This window comes from Grampus griseus, assembly GCF_964374135.1.
Source record: "Grampus griseus genome assembly, chromosome: 4".
NCBI lineage: Eukaryota > Metazoa > Chordata > Mammalia > Artiodactyla > Delphinidae > Grampus > Grampus griseus.
In genome coordinates this window covers 35,147,706-35,164,550 of record NC_138997.1, presented here as the reverse complement: position 1 = coordinate 35,164,550, position 16,845 = coordinate 35,147,706, and the positions used below count along the sequence as shown (strand labels likewise).

The 16,845-nt window shown below is 39.4% G+C and overlaps 1 protein-coding gene across 2 annotated transcripts in view; it reads right to left on the bottom strand.

Annotated features, from left to right (window-relative positions):
* Positions 1-5,515, bottom strand: part of TMEM192 (transmembrane protein 192) — a 29,263-nt gene extending 23,748 nt beyond the window's left edge. Inside the window, exon 1 of one of the 2 annotated variants that reach the window (XM_082653258.1) lies at positions 5,444-5,515. In XM_082653258.1, the coding sequence (XP_082509384.1) occupies positions 5,444-5,452 (9 nt within the window). In that variant the 5' untranslated portion in view covers positions 5,453-5,515. Of the gene's footprint in view, positions 1-2,883; positions 2,957-5,443 lie in introns of those variants that run through there. The other variant, XM_082653257.1, reaches the window with a different exon arrangement.
* Positions 5,516-16,845: the final 11,330 nt, after the last annotated feature.

The following is a 16,845-nucleotide window of genomic DNA, read 5'->3' as shown; positions in this document are numbered from 1 at the left end:
TTCTCAATTTCCACTCCCAGGCATTCAATGCTGCTGCAATTTTTTTTATTCAATGCCTAGATAGCTTCCTGTTTAGTTTGCCATAACTCATGGAGCAATTCTGATGATTTCTAATCTCTTCAAGACTCCTCTGTTTCTAGCTTTCTCAGTTAGAGGCTGTCCCACCTCTACGGCTCTTCCCTTAATTAATGTCCATGAACCTCTCCAGGCCATCCTTCCAGTCTCTGTGCCTCTTCATCCCTCCCCACCTGTCAAGTGTCTGTCTTAGCAAAAATGCTGCCTTGTCTGATGCCTCAATGCTGTTCCTTTTTCATCTGACATTGTAGTTTTTATTTCTGCAAGTTTGAGTGGGTTTGTTTTATATCTCCCATGTGTCTTTTTAACCTTTGGAACATATAGAAAACAGTTATAATAATTTTTTTAAATGTCCTTGTTTGCTATTTCTAGCATGTCATTTTTGAATCAGTTTTAATTGACTCATTATGTCATATTTCCCTGCCTCTTTGCATGCTTGACCATTTTTTCCACTTTATTGAAATATAATTAACATGTCACATTGTGTAAGTTTGCATACCATGAGTTGATTTGATACACTTATATATTGCAAAATGATTACCACCATAGCATTACCTAACACCTCCGCTAAATCACATAATTAGCAGTGCCTGGTAATTCTGGACTGGATGCCAGACATTGCAAAATTTACCTCTTTGGGTGCTGGACATTTTTGTATTCCTATATTACTGAGCTTTGTTCTGGGATTCAGTTAAGTCACTTGAAACAGTTTGATCTTTTTGGTCTTTCTTTTAAGGTGCTTTCTTAGGTGGGACCATACCATGTTTGGTCTAGTGCTAATTATTCCCCACAAGTGATGCAAGACCTTTCTGAAAACCTAATACCCTGTGATTATGAGGTTTCCAGTCTGGCTGGAAGAACAGGCACTACTCCTGGCCCTGCATGACAGTACTGCTCCCTCTGGTCTTTCTGAGTGTTTTTTTCCCCAGTCCTCAGGGAGTTTCCTCAGAGGCACGAAGAACAGGACTCAGCTGAATACCTGAGGGGACTCTGCACCTCTTCCGAGCTCTCCCTCTGCACAGCGCTCTCCTTTCTGGGTTCTCTGTCTTGTGAACTCCAGCTGCTTCGGTATCCCCAGATTCAGCTCCATCTCCTCAACTCGGGGTCTACTGAAGCCCCACTTGGTCCCCCTTCCTCTGCCCACCCCGAAAACTCTCTCAAGGCAGTGAGCTGGGGCAATCATATGGCTCACGTCATTTGCTTCCCATCTCTCCAAGATCACTGTCCTTCATCACCTGATGTCTGTGATCTCAACAAGTATTTTTTCATATATTTTTTTGTTTTGTTTCATTTTGGGGTTTTTTTTTTGCTTTAAAATATACTCTTTATTTTTTTCTCCAATTATAAAAATAATACATCATCCAAACAGATAGCTTAGGAAGTACAAAAAATCACCCAGGAAAACGACAACAAAAGCCCCTCCATCGCACCAGCCAGAGACTGCTGGTGTCTGTGACAAAGGCGCACCTGAGGCCACGAACCATGTACATCTAGATGATGCCTTTTAAGTCCGGGCAGAAGACAGAACAACTCACACTAGAAGGAAGGCTGCAGTAAGGCTCCAAAGTTTCTGCACATACAACAGTGACCTTAAAGTCTCCACCCCTTGACCATTTCTGATGCTGCAGAGCCCCACCCACCCGGGGACAGAGGAAGAGCAAGTCCTGGCTCCCTGGGGACAGGGCTGGCCTCTCCTCCTCTCAGCCAGACGCCCACGTCCATGGCCACATGAGATGCCCCAGGGCTCCACGGGGCATAGCGGGGACTTGCAAGCAGGGACCCCGAGACTGTGGGTGCGACTACGCATTCCAGAGCAGGCAGCAGGAGACAGGGCTGGAGTCCCAGCTCTGCCGTCCACTGCCCTTGGACCAGGCAGTTTCTTGGGCTGGTCTCAGTTTCCTTGTCTATAAAATGGGAATAACGCCTACCTCATGGGCTTTTGAAGGGACTAAATAAAACATGAGAAGCAGGTCACAGCACTGGCACATCTCAAGGGTCAATAAATGTCACAGTACGCATCACTCCTTCCCATTAACCTGCTTCGTGTCAACCCTGTGGCTCTCATTTAAAAAAAAACTGTCCCTCTGAGAGCTGACCAAAGCCCGGGGGGGTAAAGGGGAGGTTTATCCTATCCAGGGCCAACCTGAGTCTAGATCCAGCCAGGCCTGCCAGGTGACAAGAACCTATGAGCCAGGGGCCTGGACCCTGGACCAGAGAAAATCAGACTGGTGAGGGCTCTGCCAGGGCCGCGTTCACGCTGCAGAGCAGACAGGGCCCAACAAAGGGCGGGCCTGTGTGGAGGGGCACCGTGGGGGGCACCGAGGCTACCTGGCAGATCTCGGGGGAAGGAAGCCCTCGGGAGAAGGAAGCCCTTTCACCGGCCAAGCTGGAACCCTCCCTGCAAAACAATGAATCCCCCATCATTGTTTTGCCTTTAATCACATTTTTAAACACTTGACAAGCGAACATCTGTTCCCTGATGTTTTGTCTTTGTGCGTCTGTCATCCTCAAAATGAAAGTCTGGAACCTTCTGCACTAGTTTTAAAGTCAGGCTGGACGTTTAGTCATGAACAAAGCTGCTTAAATTTCCCTCTAATTCTAAGTCTTCATCATAAGTAGGGTCATCATAAGAGAATTTCTGAATCATTCCAATCAACGATTCTAAGACCTTCATCTTTTTGCTTTCTTTCTCAGTGGCGTAGCCGTGCAGGAGACATCTCCAAGCAAAAGCAAAACCCTGGTAGCACCCGATCTCAGATCCGATTCTAGCTCCATGCAACGTGCCATACTGTCTCCCTTCAATCATACCCAAACTACTTCCTTCTTCATAGCCTTCCTGATAACCTTCCCCGTGAAACCGATCTTGGCAGGCGAAGTCCACTTCCGGTGGCGGCTGCGCCTGTTTTTTCATATATTATATACAGGTTTTTGGTTCTTTCAGGCAGAAGGAAGGACAAGGTATCAAAGTGGTTCGAATAAGGTGTGCTTCACAAGGGCAGGACTCTACATTATACTACGTTCTTTGTACCTTTAGTACCTGATACACAGCAGGTACTCAATATGTGTGTTGAGTGAATGAAAGACGGCCCAACTTCTTGAACAGTTGGGATCTGGGAACTTTTTAAAAGGTAGCATTGAACCCCTGACTGTAAGACAATAGTCTACTTTATCTCCCACTCGTTCCCTTTCATGCACCTTCTCCTCTACCCTGCATGAGCTTTCTGGAATACCCCACAAATACCCTTTCTTATCTTTTTCAGAATCCAACTCATCTTTCGAAGTCCAACCAAAACTTACATTCTCTATAAAACTTGTCCTGCCAAGTGTTTTCTTTCTACTTTAAAACTCCTAATAAATTACTGCCCATAATATTAATTTGGAATCTTTCTTATGCTGCCTTGTATTGTTTCCTTTATGTGTATGCCTTTTGTTTTCCCTGACTACACTGAAGGGGCTGGGGACAATATGGTTTCTATGTCACTTATTCAATGTTCATGAAATACAGTGTATTTGGTGACTACATCAAATACACTGCCCTTTGGAGCCTATAAGAAATGTGGGAAAACCATACAAACAGCACCCTTTGGAACTCACCATCTGCAAGTGAAGATAGCTGTTGTTTTTTCCACACCATCTCCTCCCTCTTCTTTTGTGACAATAGCTACTTCCTTTGGGGACCCAATGTCTACCTCTGCATTAAGTCTCAAGGGGAACATCCTTTGATGCTCTTCACCCTCTGTCCTGGGGTGGTCATGGAACCAAAAAGGGCTGGGCCAATCCAACTCTCTCTCAGAGCAGCAAAGCAAACGGAGTCCATGGTTGAGGCGATCCATCCCAGGACAGATTCTGAAAGGACCCCTGTCTCTGGATCCTTTGAGCTGCCCTTGTTTGGATCCTTTCAGAGGCCTAGGTGTTCATCTACCCTATATCCTTTCAAATAAATCCCTTTCTTCCTTAAAGTAGCCACAATTGGTTCACCCACTGGCAAACAAAGAATCGTTAACTAAAAAGCCTTTGCCTCTTTTAACTCATTTAGGTGTCTGGGCCTAAGACATGGCACACAGTTTTTAGCTTACTACTGAGTGGTAGAAACCATACCCACAAAATACCAAAAGCAGGTGACTTGCTCAGATCTAAAGCTATGTAGCTATTGGTGAAACATTACTCTCCAACTGTTTGGTGAAACAAATTTCTAGGGTTGTACTAATCCTAACGCTAAAAGCTACAGACCCAAGAACCCTGGGGCAGCTTAGCACCAACCAAGAAGCATTTACTGCACACATTTTGATGTGTCTCTAATTTTCCTCTTACTCATTTTCTCCACACATTGTCAGTTCATGAATCTCACTCTTAAAAGATTTAGAAACAATCAGTTTTTCTTTAAATATATATGAGTCTCAAATCTACTTCCAGGTGTTACAGTTAGCTTTCCATGTTCTCAACTGAAAAAAAAAATAGAATTTTTTAGTCTTATCATTAGAAATTGTTCGGTCTTTATTTAGTCAAGATAATTGAACTATAGTCACTATTTGCACAAGAATCTAAGGTCTTGTGTAGGGCTGGAACTTTGTTTCATGTGTCTTGCCTGATGCACCTCATTCAGTGGTAGGATCACAGTAATATTCCTATTAATCTATTAACTCAAATCAGTGCTTTAATATAACTATCAACTTTACATTTTTCAAGAGCAAGAATTTTGTGCCAATGGGTAACCCAGTTAATTCTGGGCACAAATACATTCTTTTCCTAAAAATGTTTTAATACATTTAAGCAAAGATTTTTGCAATTACTCTTCACTCTGTACACTATATACACTGTAACTAGTGCACTGGTTTTTAAATAATCTGGTTTGGATCCATCTAAGTAAAGAGATTTAAAAATCCCTTCACTCCTACCATGCCTCGATTCAAAACATCACGACATTGTTTTTCTCCAATGTAGGTTTTCGGGTGATGATAACGACAGGTCTGCCGCAGCCGCTCCAAGTCACAGCCCTCAGGGCCAAGGCCGGGACCCAAGAGGACGGGGACTCGCCCCTGCGCCAGGGCGTCCGAGCGACCCCGCGCCCGGGGCCCCGCGCGCACCTCGGGCCGCCCCAGTTCCGGGACTCGACACGCGCCCGCACCGGGCTGGCGCCCGCCCGGCCTTCCGCCAGGAAAATAAGCCCCGGGCCGGCGTGGACCCCGACGCTGCCCCGGACCCCGACGCCACCCCGGTGCCTCCTCCCATAGCCCCGCGCCCGGGCAGCCCCGCGCAAGAGGCGCCCCTCCGGCCAGGGCTGCCCCCACCCCCGTCTCCGCCCAGCGCGCCCAGCACCGGAAGAGTGGGCTCCGGGCCTGTCGCTCGCCACCAGCATCCGCGAACTCACGTCCTCCATACTGCCCGCCGGCGGAGGCCGCAGCCCTACCGCCCAGCCTTCGCACCTGCGCCTGGCACCGCCTTCCGGGACCCACCCCGGGACCCGCCCCTCGCTTTCAATTAGCCGAGGCGCAGAGGGCGGACCCCTCTTCCTAGCTCCAGGGCTCCACGGCCAGCGGCAGGCCTTCCCGGTCCCGCCCCCTCGCTCCCGATTGGCAGAGGGGGCAGGATGGACTGGCCTCGCCTCTCGCTTACTATTGGCAGATGCCCCGACACCTAGATCCGGAATGGCCGAGGAGGAGGGGGACGTTATACTCCCTGAAAACCAGCCTCCGGCCGCCGCTGCCTCTGGGAACGCTGCTGTGCCTGGGGATCCCGTAACCTGCGTTCGCGTTCTAGGTTGGCCGGAGATTTGGGCACCAAAGGATGCATTCCAAATCCAAGAATCGAACTGTTTTCGGCCGCCACTTGCTTCTTTGTAAAACATTAACTTTTCTCGGTCGTGCTTAATTATTGTTTGCAGCACAGCTCCGTGCACAGAACCAGCGGTGGAATCCCAGGTTCCTATTTATAGCTCAAAATTCCACCTGCGGAGGGACACGAACAGAATAAAGACTGATTTCCAGGACATACAGTTTTCACCAGAGGGACAGGAGGCAATAAGGAATTTTTAGGGCTTTCTCTCTCTCTCTTTCTTTTTTTTAAGTGGAATTGAAAAAGAAAATTTTATGACATTTTTCTGAAAATACACGATCGTTGTAAAACTGTAAGGAAAGTAAAATTTTCTGTTAATACCAGTCCCTATGCTGATACTACAATACATACACTTTCATAGTTTTTAATGCTTATTTGTACATTGTGTATGGTGTAATCTTGTTTATACCGTTGGTGAAATAAAATCATTTAAGTAGCAGCAAAGAAAAAGATGGTGTAAGACTCCACTTGATCTTTAAAATCTCATGAAAATTTTAAATCTTTAAAATTTCCTGAGATTCTATGAATTATTTCTTAAGAGGCTTGTCTAAATGTGCATTTCCCCCAACATATTATTTAAAAAAATTTCAAACCTAGGGAAATGTTGAAAGACTAGTACAGTGAACATCCAGGTACCCTTCACATTGATTCAACAGCGGTTAACATTATGCCAACAGTTAGTTGCTCTGTGTGAGGGTGCATGCTTGTGTGTGTGTCACACATTTTTTAACTGAAGCATTTGAAAGTAGGTTGAGGACATAATGAAACTTCATTCCTAAATACTTCATTGCTAAAAATAAGGACATTTTCCTACCTAACTACAATTATATTATTACACTTAAGAAAACTAATAGTAATTCCATATTTGCAAAAAATTTCCAAATTGTCCCCCAAATGTCTTTTTTGCCGCTTTTATTTCCATCATCTAGGATCCAATCAAGGTTCACACACTACATTTAGTTATTATGTTGACATGTATTTTAACAGGTATAGTAAACTGTAAGCCAGGGTTCTGGAATTAGTCATGGAGGTTTGAATTCTGCATCTTACTAAGGGAGTGATCTTTAAGTTCTCTAGGGCTCAGTTTCCTCATTTGTAAAAATGGAACTGTTACTATTTCTAATTTCAGGGAGCTATTTGACTAAACGAAATATGCATGTAATGCTCTTGTACAGGGTGGTCTCTACAAAGCACCCAGCAAATATTAGTCACATTTTTGTCTAATTCAAGTTTGTTGAAGTATTATTAACATACATAGTCACTGTTTTAATAACACATTAAAATACTGTTATTCAAATCGTTCAGCAAGTCTTTTTTCCAAAGATTAACATTTTTCAAAATAATTGGAGGTGTTACCAAGTCCAAGATTGTACCGCTTGCTGCACAGCAGGCCAATAAATCGAGAGACGAGTTGTTGGGGCAAGGAACACCAACTTTATTCGGAAAGTCAGCCAGACAAGAAGATGGTGGACTAGTGTCCCAAAGAACCATCTTGCCTGAGTTAGAATTCAGGCTTCTTTTATATTAAAAGAGGAGGCAGTAAAATCAAACACTTCCTGGTTCCCATCAGCCTCTGGAGGGGAATGTGTTAATTTCTTCCTCCCTGCAGTCATTCACAGGTGGGCCTGGTCAGGATGTTTCCTGTGAGCTAAACAAAGGTATTTTAGCTTAATGCTCATTACCTGGGAGGCAGGGTTCCCAGAGATGGGCCATTATGTATAATTTAAACTTATAGGCAACATCCCTTTAGTGATTAACTTAGAATACAAAGGTTCTTGCCTATTACAAGGGGACAAAGATGATGGTGTACTTGATAGGTTAAAGGACTTGCTTACACTTTAGGGTAGAAATAATCTATGATTACCCAGTATAAACCAGGGGGAGCAATGGTCTTAAGAAATAGAATTCTGAACTTCATGAGGTTATATTGGAGTGGGTTGGTGGGGAGTGAGGTTGTCAGGTTAAGAGGTGTGCTTCCGTAGGAGACCTTGACTTCCAGGAATAACAGTGAGTGGGGGAAAAGGGTGCTCTATGGAAAGGTAAGAGTGAATATTTAGAAGGAAGAAGTAGAACAAGCTTATCTTTGCCTCACCAATTTGTGTAGGCCTAGACATGCAGGAGTAGGTGCTATGTCATGTTTACTGTGTCTGGGTCAAAAGTTAGAAATAAAGAGAAATATATAATTGCCACTAAAAGTCATCAATACCCATAGTAAGGGAATATAAGCAGAAACAATGGGTTAGGTACAGGAATATGGTTCTGTGGAATTCTGTCCAAAAGGCAGCCTCCAAATTGTGTTTTTATAGAACCAAACGCATATATGATAAGTATGGGGAATTAAAACTTAGTCATCATCAGGAAAGATGATTAAAATCTTATGTCTACATAATGCTCTAGTGATAGACAAAACAAGTTAAATAAACATAGCCCTATGAAGAAATTATATTTATAAAAGTGTCTGACACTTCGTATTTGCATGATTAAAATATTTTTGGTGAAGATTCTTGTACTTGTTTACCTATGAGGAGTAAGAGGAGAGCAGAGAACCTGTCTTTCGGCTAAACAGTTCACCTGGTAAAGATTCAGGTCTGAAGTGCCATCTTTCCTATGAGTGTTGTCACCATTTATACAGTTCCAAGCACAGTGCTTAGCCCCTATCACAGATACTACAGTGTTAATAATATCTCATTTTTTCCAACGTCAAAACACAATGTGTCCTTAATTCACTGTAACTTCCATTTGTCAACGAAAAATTAATGTTGATCTAACAAAGAAATGGAAAATTTTACTCGAAACAAAGTGAGGATTATAAGCCAGGAACAGCCTCTCAGAAAGCTCCAAAAACTATTCTACCCATTAAAAGTCAAAGCATAGTTACATAATGTTTTGAGACAGAGAGTTATCCATCAAATGACATACATATTACTGACAGTTTACACAATCCAGGTGTATACATACAAAGCGAGTAGTGGGTCATAGGTCACTGTGGCCCCTTACAACATTAAGAAGGAACGTTATCTTTTAAGGAGTTGTCTTGTTGGTGCTAGGAGAATGTTGCTCTTTATGGTTGAGCAGGTATTTCTGCCAATGGAGAGGTTTGTTTGATGAACAATGCAGACACACAATGCACAGTGAGGGGAGATAGGAGGCCAAAAGGCAGAGAAAATTTTTTATGCTTAAATTCTTCTTGTCTTGCCATAAAATACAAATTTTATTTCATACATTTTTCAGCTTAATATATCTAGTATCATGTATTATGCAAATGATAGGTACGTAATTAATATTTATCATTGATTTTAAAGTGAGATCTCTTTACTCTCTTTCACAATTGTGACATTTTCACGATTCTCGTAAGTTTCCCTGTACCTCACGAATGCACATATTCTAAATTCTGGCTTTGGATAATGCTTTGTAGTTAAGTTTCTCTTAGCTCCCCAGAGATGTGTCACTGAAATTTTCCCTTTCAATGAACAGTCAGAAAAAGTAAGTCAACAGTTATTTTAGTGTGTCAAATTATTTTTGGCTTATGTACTTTTTCTAGAAAACATTTTACCGAAAGAAATGTAAGGATATTGTGAGTAATTGGAAATATTCCACAGTTTCTATTTATTTGTTCCATAAGTGTTCATGTCTTTCAGAGCACTGTGTACCACAAATAGAAACAAACTGCAACCACACATTTCAAATTTGGGTGAAAATGGTCTATTAGAGGTCCTCAGAACCAATGAAATTTCAGACATTATCCAGTACTTCCTCCCACGTTATTGGTTTATGTTCTCCAGGAGTTCTTGTGCCTGACTTTTAAAAACACACTTGTTTTTGAAGACAGAAAAATTTTATTTTGGTTTCACTGACTAATTCGGGAGTGGGAGAACAAATTTGCTAAAACTTCCAAAAATAGTTTGTCCTTGGATAGATACCAAATATGTGAAGTTTTAGACCAGAACCAAAATTTCCCTGAAAGTTTAGAAAAAAACTTTTATCATAACTCAGGAAGGAATGAATTTTGTAACTTTCATGGAAATCAAGGCTACTACTTAGTACTTCTAGAGCTGGTCTCATCTGATCTCTGCTCTTGCCTTATTCTACTCTAATGCTAAGTCCCAGGCTCTGCAATCCAGCCAGGTTAGTTCTTAACATTTTCATGGAGGATTTCCTTATACCAGAAAGAACCAGAAGATGAGGCTTTCAGCTTTCTGCAGTGATGTCTCATTTAATCAAGTAAGATTAAGAAGTAAAATTTTTCTTTTAAAATACAATTCACAATTCTGTGTGCTGAATTGTGACATTTGAAATGTCCTCCAATAACTTATAAAGTAATTATTTTGATTTTCCAGTATTTAGAAACAATTGTAGCTTCAGTCTCTGAAGTTGTGTGGGCAGAGGTGACATAAAGCAGGATGTGTGATGATTTGCTGTTTACAGCATCTTTGTTATATAAGCTAGTGATGAATTTGTTCTTTAAAATAAGTGAAAATTAAGTTACTAGAGTGTTAAAAGGAGAAAAAACAGAAAACAAAAAGAAATAATATGTAAATTTGTACACGGACATGTGTATATCCTGCCTCTCTCTAAGAAGGATCCTAGGTACAGCATTTATGGAGGGATGACAATTGACAAAGCCTTTACACATTTTTAAACAACATTTCTATTTTGGTCCTGATGACAATCCTCAGAGGTGGGGTTGCACAATATTATTACTTTCATTTTATAGTTCAGAAAATTGGTAAGAGTGTTTAAATGACTTTCCCAAGATCATCTGTTAATCACAGGGACACTGGAGTTTGACTTTATGTTCAGCACTGCCTCACTCATTCATTTATTCATTCATTAATAAATATTTGCTAAAGTCCTCCAACATGGGAAACTGATAGGCATTGTGGGAAACTAAAAAATTAGTAAGTCCTATGTTTCCTTGTTTTTATTCTTTGCCTCCTGGCTAGTCTTTGTAAATGCTGCTCTCAGATTTGCCCTTAGACTCTTGTCTTTAGGCTTAATTTCTACATGGACTGAGTACCCTATACTCACAAATGCCCGTAATTCTCCCAATTATACCCTCATACCATACGATGTACTGGTCTCCAGCATTAGCCCAATTCTCTGGTATCTCCTGTCAACCCTCTCCCATTTTCAGGTTTCTATTCTCAGCTGACAGTTAAAAAGGATTCCTGGATGTCCTGATATGTGTGTTTGAAGTAAAGCAGGAGAAAAACCAGAAACTTTTGGAGAGCAAATAAATATTTCATTGTGGTTGAGGTGGTAACTGAGTTGGATTTCACAGAGAAAAGTAGAAAGGGAGGGATATTTGGATTAAAGGGAATGAGCAAAGAACCCAAATTAGAAGCCATAGTCTCACACACTGGGCTGAGCAATTGTTCTTAATCTGGCTCCAATTCAGTTCTGAATGATAAGTAGGTTTCATCTTCTTTCAGGAGACTCATGCTCCAGAGCATGAGTCTTTGTCTGCATAACCCTCCTAGGAATAAAAATGTCCTAGTCCTTTTTCAACTTGAACTTTATATTTCTTTTATAAGTACCTCGTAGTTGATGGATTATTTGATGAATGATGTTGGGAAAACCAGACAGCCATTTAGAAGAAAATGAAACTGGATCCCTCCCACATTCCTTAAGCCAAAATAAGTTCCTAAAAGTATAAAGATTTAAACATAAAAGATAAATCAACAAGTGTGCTAGAAAAAAGAACATTTTTAACATAGTCTTATAGTAAAGAAAGACTTTCCATGCATAACCCCAAACCCAGAGGCACCAAAGGAAAAAAGTATAGTGGATTTGACTACGTAAAAGATTTGAAACTTTTGCATAAGAAAAAAAGACAGCATAAAGTTAAAATATAAATTCCAAATAATTGAAAGTAACCTAAATATCCATTATTTGTGGAATGGTTAAATAAACTGTGGTATGGTATAATTAGAATACTATCCAACAATTTTTAAATGAGATAGATCTATATATGTTGCCAAAGAAAATTCAGCTGTATAATTTCGTGTGTCATAAAAGCAGGTTGCAAAATTTTTTCATGAAAAAGAGAGTACACGCATAATGCAAAAATCAAATATTTTGATATTCAAATATATGCTATAAAAGCATACAGAGCTAAAGAAATTAGGCAAGAGAAAGAAAATAAAAAGCATTCAAATAAAAAAGAAAGAAGTAAAACTATCTCTATTCACAGAAGACATGATATTACATCTGGAAAACCTTAGGGAATCCGCAAAAACACCATTAGAGCTAAGAAGCAAATTCAGCAAAGTTTCAGGATGAACAATCAACTCATGAAATGATTTGCATTTCTAAACATTAGCAGCAAACATTCCAGAATAAAAGAACTCCACTTAAAATAGCATCAAAAAGAATAAAATACTTAGGAATAAATTTAACCAAGGAGGTGCAAGATTTGTACACTGAAAACTGAAGAACATTGCTGAAAAAAATTAAAGACCTAAATAAATGGAAAGTCTTATCCACATTCCTTGATTGCAAGACTTAACATTGTTAAGATGACAATACTATCCAAAGTGATAAACAGTTTCAATGAAATCACTGGGAAAATCCTAACAGTATTTTTTCAGAAATGGAAAAACTCATGCTAAAAATCATACAGAATTTCAGGTGACCCAGAATAGCCAAAATAATCTTGAAAAGGAAGAACAAATTTGGAAGACTCATCCTTTTCCTGATTTCAAAACTTGTTACAAATCTGTAGTAATCAAAGCAGTGTGATACTAACATAAGGTTAGACATTTACACAAGTAGAATAGAACTGATACCCCAGAAATAAACCCACACATCTATAATCAATTGATTTTCAACAAAGGTGCCAAGATCATTCAATGAAAGAAAGAATGATCTCTTCAACATGTTGTGCTGGGAAAACTGGATATCCACACCATATTCAAAAACTACTCAAAATGGATTAAAAACTAAATTTAAGAGCTAAAACTGTAAAACTATTAGAAGAAAATATAGAGTCAAATCTGCATGACCTTGAATTTGGCAATTTTTAAAAAATATGATATGAAAATCACAGGCAACAGAAGAATAAAAAGATAAATTGGACTTCATTAAAATGAAAAACTTTTGTGCATCCAAAGATGCTATCAAGAAAGTGAGAAAACAACCCACAGAATGAGAAATATTTGACACTCATATATCTGATACAGGTTTAATATCCAAAATATATAAAGAACTCCTACAACTCAACAACATCCCAATTAAAAATTGGGCAAAGGACTTCAACAGACACTTCTCCAGAGAAGACATACAAATAACCAATATGCACATGAAAAAGTATTCAACATCATTAGTCATCAGAGAAATGCAAATCAAAACCCCAATGAAATAGCACATCATACCTACTATACTCAGAAAAATGGAAAACAGCAAATGTTGGCAACAATGTGGGGAAACTGAAATCCCCAAACATTGCTGGTAGAAATGTAAAATGATGTAGCTGAAAACAGTTTGACAGTTCCTCAAAAAAGCTAAACAGAATTACCATAAGACCCAGCAATTCCACTCCTAGGTGTATACCCAAGAGGATTGAAAGCAGGCACTCAGACAGGTACTTGTCTGACAGTGTCCACTGCAGCATTATTAACAATAGTCAAAAGGTGGAACACTCCTTTTTCTATTTTTTCTGTTTTGTTGTTGTTGTTTTGCAGTTCTCCATGTTTATTTTAGAATTACAGATAGGAAATATAAACATCATTAAATAGTATGAGTAGAAATAATAGCAGTCTTGTTAAAGGCAATAATGGTAATGTGTGTGTGTGAATATATATATATATATATATATATATATATATATATATACTGTATATGTACACATAGGATAGATTTTACATATTTACATATGAAAGGAGTCAGGGGACTTAAATCCCTGTAATTTTCAGCTACAGTTATGATTTCCTGCCACTGAAATTAAGAAGATTGACAGATGAGGCTCTGGAAACATCACAAATGTAAACAGATGGAATGAAGAGCTTCAGAGCTGAGCTGTTCCTCACAGGTGCATGGAGAGACACACAAGGCAGTCACACCGTGCACATAATCACCCACCAAGTCCCCTGTTTACAACTCCTTTTTTAGCAATTCCTGTGCCAGTCAGGCCCCAGCACCTGGCCTGAACTCTTTGGGCATCTTGGGGACATGAGCCTCTCTCTGCAGGGGTTAGGGTGTGGAGGCCAGGCCTCTCCCTTCCAGCACCTCCCCTCACTCACAGCTCAAGCGTCCATCAACAGATGACTGGATAAATAAGTTCGGTCTATACATGCAATGGAATATTATCCAGCCATCGAAAGGAATGAAGTTCGATACATGCTACAATATGGATGAACCTTGAAAATATTATGCTAAGTGAAATAAGCCAGATACAAAAGACAAGTACTATTATGTTTCCACTTATATGAAATATGTAGAATAGACAAGTTCATAGAGACAGAAACTAGATCAGAAGTTACCAGGGGTCTGGAGAAAGGAGGAAGTAAGGAATTATTGTTTAATGGGTAAAGATTTCTGTTTGGGGAAATGAAAAATTTTGGAAATAAATAGTGATGATGGTTGCATAATATTGTGAATGTAATTAATGCCACTGAATTGTAAACTTAAAAATCGGGAACATGGCAAATGATATGTTATAAATATTTTACCACAATAAAAATATAGTTAATAAAAAGTGTGGAATAGGAATACACACACAAAACTGCTTACTGTGTAATTATGAATCATTGAATGATTCTAACTTTAACTCACATGATAAAGAGCTAATTTCCTTATTATACAAAGAATGCTTCAAATCACTGTTAAACAAAAATGTAAAAAAAGGGGAGGGGGCAAATGATAATAAGTGGTTCACAGAAACAGAAATACAAGTAGCATAGGAAAAGTATGTTCAATTTCACCCATAAGTTTTTTAAAGGCAAATTAAAACAACAGAAGATGCTATTTTACTTATCAGATTGACAAAGGTGGAAAGTCTGGGTGACAGTGTGGGAAACATTCCCACACCATTCTGAGAAAAATTTGGCCAAATCTGTCTAACCCATCAAATAAAATCCAAGTTTTAAATATTTATCCTTTGACTCTAGGAGTTTTTCCTGATGTTATACTAGAAAAGATAAGAAAGATATTTGTTTGTGGACATTTGTTGGAATATTGTTTCTAAACTCTCTTCTTTATTAAAAACAGTAATAATCTGAATATCCATCAGTAGGGGACTAGTTAAATAAAATATTGCACCAAAGAAACTTACCATTAAAAAGCATAGGGGTAGATCTCAATGCCATAGCAAGTAAAAAATTTCCAATTTGCAATTATATGTATATTGTATATGTTTCCATTGTGTTTACCTCTACTGAGAAGGAGTTAAGGGTATTGAAGAATGCTTTCTTTCCAGTTAAAATTTTCCACACTTTAAAGTGTTTACTATATGTAACTTTTAATACTTAACTTTTAAATGTTTCATTAAACAGGTAATTCATGACTACACCATGAGCAGTTTGGCATGTGTTTTCTTGCAGACTATTTTCTGTATACTTATATAGCATACATTTGCATTTGGTTTTTCTATTATGTATACATTTTTTAATGAATAAAATAATATCATAACTATTTTTTTCTACACTGTAAAACCGAGTGTTTTTGGATAATGTATATAGATCCACTTCATTTTTAAAAAATTGCTGAATAGTATTCTAATTACGAATATCATAGTTTATTTAACCTCAATGTATATCCTTACATATTATATAAACTCAAATAATATATATTCTCAAATAATATCATCAAATAATGGATATTTAGCTTGTTTTATTTGATATTTCAAATAACGCAATAAATGAACATTTTCCTACTTCTTTCTTTAAGTACACTTGTGCTTCTTGATGCATTTTCTGGAACAGGTATGTTATTTTTACAATTAAAAATAGTTTGACAGGGCTTCCCTGGTGGCGCAGTGGTTGAGAATCTGCCTGCCAATTCAGGGGACACGGGTTCGAGCCCTGGTCTGTGAGGATCCCACATACCTCGGAGCAACTAGGCCCGTGAGCCACAACTACTGAGCCTGCACGTCTGGAGCTTGTGCTCCACAACAAGAGAGGCCACGACAGTGAGAGGCCCGCGCACCGTGATGAAAAGTGGCCCCCGCTCGCTGCAACTAGAGAAAGCCCTCGCACAGAAACGAAGACCCAACACAGCCAAAAATTAAATAAAGAAAGAAAGAAGCTTTCATTAAAAAAAAAAAAAGTTTGACAAAGAATCATGCTTTGGAAGGCTACTAGACATAAATTTGGAAAGTTCAGACATAAGTATCCAACCATATAAATAGAATATATATTATAAGGCTGAAAGTGTCTCTCTATGTGTCATTGGAAAGCAGCCAAGAGAAATAAAATGGGGGGAAAATGACTTAAAAACCTACGTCATAGTCAACATGCCTAAAACATGGTTTGAATTAAATATATTGAATCAAAGATGGGAAACTATAACCGAAGAAATTAAGAAAAATACTATAAGGAAAACAAACATCAACAGGAATGTGAGGAGGAGTCCTGGACAAGGGGAGTCAGAGAGTAAAGGTTTCCTCAGCCAGGATCAGGCCGGACTCGAGAGAAAGATGCACTGATGCCCTTGGCTCCTTGACGCTCCTGTCTGGACCGGTGGCTCCTCTTCCTTCCCTAACAGCAGATTTTCTCCAGCCACTTAAAAGTAACAAAACTGAATTTCTTTCTTTCAAGGTATTCTTTTCTCATACCTTTTAACATACATTTTAAGTTGACTTTTATCCTTTAGTGACTGAGAAATTAGCAAAGTTTAAACCAGATATTTAGAGTTTAGAAGGTTAAAAAAAGACCAAAGCCCTCTCCCACCGCGGAGCACAGCCTCCGGACACGCAGGCTCAGCGGCCATGGCTCACGGGCC